We start from the raw sequence: 9,397 nt of genomic DNA on the forward strand, positions 1-9,397 counted from the left end.
CAGCTGTTATCAGTGACACGTCGTCAGTGATTTCATTGATGTGGTAAAGCACCAGCAAATTTTATAATCAACATTAATGGGTTTCAAAAGAACGTCTATTACGTGTCTTAAACGTGTCAATTTCCAAATTAATTAAAACGTGAAATTCATATACAAATGTAACAATAAGTCCCTAATAGGTCTAAAACACCGGTTGTCCAATGTGCAGCATGTGTTTGCTTATGAACCATTCATCGGACTTACATTATGGCTATTTTTACATTTATTTAGATCACATAAAATATAATTTTATAAAAAAAAATCAATATACGTCATTTCAGTCACCACCACATATTAATATTTTAGCTATAGATTGTATAAATCGATTAAAGAACAGTAAAACATTATATTTGGTCATTCATTTATTACCGGTCTGATTCCACATGAAACTAGAGAAGCGTTCGGTTCAAATTGGTTTTACGTGGACCTATAGCAAGCATGCGGTTCACGCTGATGTTCGATAGTATTCATTGTTTAATTAAGGAAAACAACTGATGAGTTCCGAATTACTTATCGCTACCCTAATTATACAAAATGTATACATTATTAACGGTATGTTACCTTCAAAATATATCGTTATCTGAGAATATTGTGAACAAACTAATACATATTTCTCTGACACGAAGCATGATAATTCTCAAAATATCATAAAAGAGTACAACAAAGTTTGTTACCAATATTTGATTCTTTATTATTGACATTCTGGTAATACACTAGTCGACATGTTAAATGCTATTATTTGTATCTATTGAGCGAAATATATATGTCAGCTTCTGTATCTTAAGCATCTGGCAAAACAAGATAATTTGATGACTTCCCTCCTAAAATGTTTATCAAAGGTAAAATATATAAACGGATTCATGACATTGTTTATCAAGTGTAGTCTTAGACAGAACATAATTGATAAGGAATACGCTTCATCGTTGTTGAAATTGACCCAGAAATCATTAGACTCTATGTTTTTGGAAAGATTTACGGCAAAAGTTGGTACGAGACACAGGATATAGGCGAGAGCTAAAGTCATGAACATATACGTTACTCTATAACGTGCTGCCTGACTCTTCGAAGAAGGTTCACGTTCTAAATTAGAGGACAAACTGTCATGTTTAGCTATTTGGTCAGTGAGCCTACAAGTTTCTGTTCTCGGTACATCCACTGTTGAACCTCCTATGCTGATTAAGTCATTTTTCGTCATACCTTTGGACTCTCCATTGCTAGTAACATCCAAGGATTCTCTCCATGGTGCAACGTCAGCAGACTTCCGGCTCGGACTTGAGGGAACCTTCGAACTCACGTGCCGTTTTAAACGGTTTTCCTGTCGGTAAAGTGTTGTTCCCACAGAGCTATAAAATACTATTATTCCAATAACTATCACCAGACTTAACATTCCATTAATTCCTTGGTATATGTAAATCAATGCTTTAAAGGTATGGTCAGTTTCGTATCGACTTCCGCATCGATTTCCGGTCACGTTTGTCCGGTAATTATACACAGGTACTCTTGCGAAGAAAGCCCAAGAGGGTAGCGACAGTATTGTGGCCACAGTTCCGGTGATGAAAAGCGTCTTCCGGCGAAATGCTAAGGTCATATTTTTGCCAAGGCGGCATATTTTCATGTACCGTTGATACGCTATCACCAGATTTAGCAAACCTGACCATATCAATACAACTATCGCGAAAAACCACAAACATTCACATAAACCTGCAACCGGAAACATAACCGGATATACATTGGTCAACAAACTTACACCACATCCGGCCAGGCTGGCTACGGCGTCTGTCACTGCCAGAACGGGAATGAAATAACGGACATCTTTTTTATTCTCCATTTTGAAAATATAGACGTACAGGACGATGAGGTTTCCGAGTACACCGATAGTGAGATATAATCCCAGAATGATATCGTTAGGAATTAAGGATAATGAAATACTGGAATTCCACTCATACAACCGATCTTGTACTGTTCCAATGCTTACGTTTGTTTCCATGCTGGATAACCGACTCTTCCCTTGGATCACCGATGTTCCAGGAAGGTCCATAGTGTCATCGAGATGTGACAACATCTACTAATTCTAACGCGTGCTGGTGATATATAGAACTAAAATCTGTATTGCTTTCGTCATATACGTGTTGTTTGCGTTGATTGAGAGTCATGAAATATTTTAGTTTATAAAAAAAATAAAACAGTGTTAACAAATGGAATGAAACAAAACTCACACTTTGTCAGTGATGAACAATTTAAGCCTCTCCTGTTGTAAACGATTCTTAAAAGTGTTAAGTGTTTCCAGACAGTCGAAGGGGATCCAACACATGATCTTAACACTTTCACACTGTACCTCCGAACACGAAATCACCGAGTAAAACACTTTTGGAGAAGAGAGTTGTATCCATTACTTTGATCTGACGTGCGAACTTACGAGCTTGTAGCTTTGTTAACAGTCATGACTTTTGTCTCCACTGTTTCAATGTGTTACAGATTGACGGTGTGTTCTCTCTCCCGTGAAATATAGCTTTTAACACAGAAACATATTCTCGTAAAGTTGTACGGTAGACAAAGCATGACCATTCTCAGTAGATCAAAATTTATATTGCTTTCAGGAACCTTTCAACTATCGCGGCATCACCATACACACTCGATGTTGTTTTTTTCATCCGTTAGAAAGAGATGTTTAGTTGTTCAAAATGCTTCAAACTGATGGTGCTTAGAGCGATCACTGCGCCATCATAACATGAAGCTATATTGAGGCGAAATATCTTCGGTAATTTTCAGTTGAAGATTGTTTCTGTAAACATTTTCCCGACATTTGTGAAATAGTTCTCGTGATTTTGATAAACCTACATAAACATCCTTTCTGTGTGGGAATCCCTTCGGAATATCCTGAATTTTCGATAAGACTACACATCCACTGTCTATCACAGGCCAATTCCATAGATAAACGGCCAGGCATTTTCCCTCGCTATAACCTCATATAAAATATAGACAATTCACATACAATATAATCCTACACTTCGCAGATTCCATGTTAAATACACTTTGTTAGATTGTCCTGAAACATGTTTGGTATCATTGTAGAACAGCGTGCACAGAATCCACGTCGTTATCCCAGCCAGCCACTGTACCATAGTGGCATTAGGAAGCGCTGGCAGCTATATATACCACGCTCTCTGGGTGATATTGAACATAGACGGGTTAGAATAGGCCCAACCCCTGAAACCTCTGAATCAATAGACACATCTCATTGTTTTAAGTCTTTGTTATAACCTTACATGAAAGGTAAGTAAAATCTTCTATCCATAAATAATTTATTGTTTAGTCTATGTTTCACAATACATTAATAATGAGAACGTAGCGTGTAGTGTTATATATCAAGTAGCCATTAGGTCCTTTTTACCTTTCTTCCTACCCTTATGATATATTAATGAACTGCAGAAGTCTTCTCTTTGACCTGTGATTATTGCTGTACAGACTCCACTTACAACAAGAATATCTCCACATCAATCATATATAATATAAATGCACTAGCTAATGAAAGAGATTTTCAAAATATTTACCGAGTTGTGCATGATGATTACCGCGTTCGAAGATGACATTTTCGTTTTAGAATACACTTACTGGCAGGCTCTAATAAAATCCGGATTATATATCATGTAATCCGAGACTGAGTAAGATTAGCGAAATCCTCGAACTGGTACTTTGGTGCTTCTTTCTGTACAATTTAAGCAAATATTTTAAGCGTTACATGTACATTTTGATGTTTATTAATTAGTAAGGCACTCTTGCCGAGCCATTTACTATCAAAGTCTAATTCATATCCAGGTAGGGAGTATGCATGATCCTGGTGGGTTTATTGTCCTCCGCAGACATGATTAGAAAAAATGTACACAGTATAGTCTTGTTGATTACTTTAACATCTAAACATGTCTTTCTTGATATTATGACTTTTTTTTATTCTAAACCGAGAGGCCATGATTAACCTTTCGAAATGAAGAAAGGTCTACGGTATGGTAATTTATTATACATAATACGTAATAGAGTATTTGTTTATGTATTTATAGTTATAATAAATAAATAAATAAATAAAATAAATAAATAAATAAATATTGTAATCACTTTGTGTGGGCGTGATAATTTTCCGTTCAAATTAGCTTATGAACCCCTGGATAGATTTATAATATATTCACACCAAAACATAACACCATGAAGCTATACACCAGGTTAGATTTTGGTGGTCATTGCTCAAGGTTAAAGGTCAAAAAGTCACACGTGACCACTTCTAAAATATAAAAGCTTGTGTACAATAATTGTTTGAACCCATGGACAGATTTATTTCCGATTCATACCATAACATCACAGCTTGGAATTGTACATGAATGCATTTTTGGGTGTCACCGGTAAAAATAAAAAGTTAGAGTGTCGCACTTGATCACTTTCAAAATAAAGAATCCAAGGACAGAATTATTTTATTAACGCGAAGTATAACTATATTAACCTCGGCTCAGAAAACTTTTATGAAATATAAGGTACGTATAAATTATCATTGTATTATAGGCTATATAGTTTGGTTAAGTTTGTTTTGTTAACGTCCTATTGACAGCCAAGGTCATTAAGGACGTTCCAGGATTTGGAGGTGGAGGAATGTCAGAGTACAATCACCCCGCCTACGGTCAGTACGTATTTCAGGCAACTGTCCAACGTGGATTTCGAATTAGCAACCCAGAAGTGTGGGGCTAGTGATAAAGTATCGGGACACCTTAACCATTCGGCCACAGCGGCCCCAAAGTTATACAAATGTAATAACTGTGTTTGTATTATAAGTTATATAGTAATTGTATATCATTTATGTATAAGGACTTATTTATGTGTTTAGTATTTGATTACATAAACTTTTGATAGTACATATAGTTGTGCGAGTATTATCAGCAACAATTACTTGCATTTTATTATAATTTCTATATTTTGGGTGATATAGAAGTTTTTTTCTTATCAACCTGACATACTCTAATATGTTAATAGCCAATTAATACGAGGAAAATTAAAAAAAAAAAAGAAAAAAAAAAAATCCCTCAATCGTAAACATCTGTTTACCCAGTCCAAGTATTGTCTAATCTACATGTACTAAAGAAAGGGGAAAATTAGCAATCAAAACGATAAGTGTTATCAACATTACGCGATATATATGTCTGAACCTACCTGTCCGGGTTTTTATCCTCTAGACTTTTCGTACTACAACATGCGACGATACTTTTTGAAGGGGGCTGAGATGGATGTGTGTGGTAGGGAGGACTGAGGGGGGCTGAGTTAGATGTGTGTGTTAGGGGGGTACTTAAGGGGGCTTGGATGGATGTGTGTGGTAGGGAGGACTAAGGGGGCTGAGATGGAAGTGTGGTAGGGGGGTACTGAAGGGGGCTGAGATGGAAGTGTGTAGTAGGGAGGACTGGAGGGGACTGAGATGGATGTGTGTGGTAGGGAGGACTGGAGGGGACTGATATGGATGTGTGTGGTAGGGAGGACTAAGGGGGCTGAGATGGAAGTGTGTAGTAGGGAGGACTGGAGGGGACTGAGATGGATGTGTGTGGTAGGGAGGACTAAGGGGACTGAGACGGATGTGTGTGGTAGGGAGGACTAAGGGGGCTGAGATGGATGTGTGTAGAAGGGAGGACTGGAGGGGACTGAGATGGATGTGTGTGGTAGGGAGGACTGGAGGGGACTGAGATGGATGTGTGTGGTAGGGAGGACTGGAGGGGACTGAGATGGATGTGTGTGGTAGGGAGGACTGGAGGGGACAGAGATGGATGTGTGTGGTAGGGAGGACTGGAGGGGACTGAGATGGATGTGTGTGGTAGGGAGGACTGGAGGGGACTGAGATGGATGTGTGTGGTAGGGAGGACTGAAGGGGGCTGAGATGGATGTGTGTGGTAGGGAGGACTAAGGGGACTGAGACGGATGTGTGTGGTAGGGAGGACTAAGGGGGCTGAGATGGATGTGTGTGGTAGGGAGGACTGGAGGGGACAGAGATGGATGTGTGTGGTAGGGAGGACTAAGGGGACTGAGACGGATGTGTGTGGTAGGGAGGACTAAGGGGGCTGAGATGGATGTGTGTAGAAGGGAGGACTGGAGGGGACTGAGATGGATGTGTGTGGTAGGGAGGACTGGAGGGGACTGAGATGGATGTGTGTGGTAGGGAGGACTGGAGGGGACTGAGATGGATGTGTGTGGTAGGGAGGACTGGAGGGGACAGAGATGGATGTGTGTGGTAGGGAGGACTGGAGGGGACTGAGATGGATGTGTGTGGTAGGGAGGACTGAAGGGGGCCGAGATGGATGTGTGTGGTAGTGAGGACTGGAGGGGACTGAGATGGATGTGTGTGGTAGGGAGGACTGGAGGGGACTGAGATGGATGTGTGTGGTAGGGAGGACTGGAGGGGACCGAGATGGATGTGTGTGGTAGGGAGGACTGAAGGGGGCTGGGATGGATGTGTGTGGTAGGGTGGACTAAGGGGGCCGAGATGGATGTGTGTGGTAGGGAGTACTGAAGGGGGCTGAGATGGATGTGTGTGGTAGGGAGTACTGAAGGGGGCCGAGATGGATGTGTGTGGTAGTGAGGACTGGAGGGGACTAAGATGGATGTGTGTGGTAGTGAGGACTGAAGGGGGCTGGGATGGTTGTGTGTGGTAGGGAGGACTGAAGGGGGCCGAGATAGATGTGTGTGGTAGTGAGGACTGGAGGGGACTGAGATGGATGTGTGTGGTAGGGAGGACTGGAGGGGACTGAGATGGATGTGTGTGGTAGGGAGGACAGAAGGGGGCTAAGATGGATGTGTGTGGTAGGGAGTACTGAAGGGGGCCGAGATGGATGTGTGTGGTAGGGAGTACTGAAGGGGGGCCGAGATGGATGTGTGTGGTAGGGAGTACTGAAGGGGGACGAGATGGATGTGTGTGGTAGGGAGTACTAAAGGGGACTGAGATAGATGTGTGTGGTAGGGAGGACTGGAGGGGACTGAGATGGATGTGTGTGGTAGGGAGGACTGGAGGGGACTGAGATGGATGTGTGTGGTAGGGAGGACTGAAGGGGGACGAGATGGATGTGTGTGGTAGGGAGGACTAAAGGGGCGGAGATGGATGTGTGTGGTAGGGAGTACTAAAGGGGACTGAGATTGATGTGTGTGGTAGGGAGGACTGGAGGGGACTGAGATGGATGTGTGTGGTAGGGAGGACTAAAGGGGCTGAGATGGATGTGTGTGGTAGGGAGGACTAAAGGGGACAGAGATGGATGTGTGTGGTAGGGAGGACTGGAGGGGACTGAGATGGATGTGTGTGGTAGGGAGGACTAAAGGGGCTGAGATGGATGTGTGTGGTAGGGAGGACTGGAGGGGACAGAGATGGATGTGTGTGGTAGGGGTACTGAAGGGGACTGAGATGGATGTGTGTGGTAGGGAGGACTGAAGGGGGCCGAGATGGATGTGTGTGGTAGGGGTACTGAAGGGGGCTGAGATAGATGTGTATGGTAGGGAGGACTGAAGGGGGCCGAGATGGATGTGTGTGGTAGGGGTACTGAAGGGGACTGAGATGGATGTGTGTGGTAGGGAGGACTGAGGGGGCTGGGATGGATGTGTGTGGTAGGGAGGTCTGAGGGGGCTGAGATGGATGTGTGTGGTAGGGAGGACTGAAGGGGGCTGAGATGGATGTGTGTGGTAGGGAGGACTGAAGGGGGCTGAGATGGATGTGTGTGGTAGGGGGTACTGAAGGGGGCCGAGATGGATGTGTGTGGTAGGGGTACTGAAGGGGACTGAGATGGATGTGTGTGGTAGGGAGTACTGAAGGGGGCCGAGATGGATGTGTGTGGTAGGGAGGACTAAAGGGGCTGAGATGGATGTGTGTGGTAGGGAGGACTGAAGGGGACTGAGATGGATGTGTGTTGTAGGGAGGACTGAAGGGGCGGAGATGGATGTGTGTGGTAGGGAGGACTAAAGGGGCGGAGATGGATGTGTGTGGTAGGGAGGACTAAAGGGGCGGAGATGGATGTGTGTGGTAAGGAGGACTGGAGGGGACTGAGTTGGATGTGTGTGGTAGGGAGGACTGAAGGGGGCTGAGTTGGATGTGTGTGGTAGGGAGTACTGAAGGGGGACGAGATGGGTGTGTGGTAGGGAGTACTAAAGGGGACAGAGATGGATGTGTGTGGTAGGGAGGACTGGAGGGGGCTGAGATGGATGTGTGTGGTAGAGAGGACTGGAGGGGGCTGAGATGGATGTGTGTGGTAGGGGGTACTGAAGGGGGCCGAGATGGATGTGTGTGGTAGGGGTACTGAAGGGGACTGAGATGGATGTGTGTTGTAGGGAGTACTGAAGGGGGCCGAGATGGATGTGTGTGGTAGGGAGGTATTAAGGGGGCCGAGATGGATGTGTGTTGTAGGGAGTACTGAAGGGGGCCGAGATGGATGTGTGTGGTAGGGAGGTATTAAGGGGGCCGAGATGGATGTGTGTGGTAGGGGGTACTGGAGGGGACTGAGATGGATGTGTGTGGTAGGGAGGACTAAAGGGGCGGAGATGGATGTGTGTGGTAGGGAGGACTAAAGGGGCGGAGATGGATGTGTGTGGTAAGGAGGACTGGAGGGGACTGAGTTGGATGTGTGTGGTAGGGAGGACTGAAGGGGGCTGAGTTGGATGTGTGTGGTAGGGAGTACTGAAGGGGGACGAGATGGGTGTGTGGTAGGGAGTACTAAAGGGGACAGAGATGGATGTGTGTGGTAGGGAGGACTGGAGGGGGCTGAGATGGATGTGTGTGGTAGAGAGGACTGGAGGGGGCTGAGATGGATGTGTGTGGTAGGGGGGTACTTAAGGGGGCTGGGATGGATGTGTGTGGTAGGGAGGACTGAAGGGGGCTGAGATGGATGTGTGTGGTAGGGAGGACTGAAGGGGGCTGAGATGGATGTGTGTGGTAGGGAGGACTGGAGGGGACTGAGATGGATGTGTGTGGTAGGGAGGACTGAAGGGGACTGAGATGGATGTGTGTGGTAGGGAGGTATTAAGGGGGCCGAGATGGATGTGTGTGGTAGGGAGGACTGAAGGGGGCTGAGATGGATGTGTGTGGTAGGGAGGACTGGAGGGGACTGAGATGGATGTGTGTGGTAGGGAGGTATTAAGGGGGCCGAGATGGATGTGTGTGGTAGGGAGGACTGGAGGGGACTGAGATGGATGTGTGTGGTAGGGAGTACTGGAGGGGACTGAGATGGATGTGTGTGGTAGGGAGGACTGGAGGGGACTGAGATGGATGTGTGTGGTAGGGAGGTATTAAGGGAGCCGAGATGGTTGTGTGTGGTAGGGAGGTCTGAAGGGAGCCGAGATGGATGTGTGTGGTAGGGAG

General features: G+C 44.8%; 1 protein-coding gene across 1 annotated transcript; it reads right to left on the minus strand.

Annotated features, from left to right (window-relative positions):
- Positions 1-709: 709 nt before the first annotated feature.
- LOC117344251 lies at positions 710-3,147 on the minus strand. The gene has a single exon (XM_033906935.1). It carries the CDS (start codon positions 2,099-2,101, stop codon positions 806-808), a length of 1,296 nt encoding a protein of 431 aa, XP_033762826.1. The 5' UTR covers positions 2,102-3,147; the 3' UTR covers positions 710-805.
- Positions 3,148-9,397: the final 6,250 nt, after the last annotated feature.

Source organism: Pecten maximus, chromosome 15, assembly GCF_902652985.1.
Source record: "Pecten maximus chromosome 15, xPecMax1.1, whole genome shotgun sequence".
Classification (NCBI taxonomy): domain Eukaryota; kingdom Metazoa; phylum Mollusca; class Bivalvia; order Pectinida; family Pectinidae; genus Pecten; species Pecten maximus.

Bases quoted from the DNA above. Each gene is read 5' to 3' on its own strand.
- LOC117344251 (XM_033906935.1), bottom strand. From the start codon at position 2,101: ATGTTGTCACATCTCGATGACACTATGGACCTTCCTGGAACATCGGTG.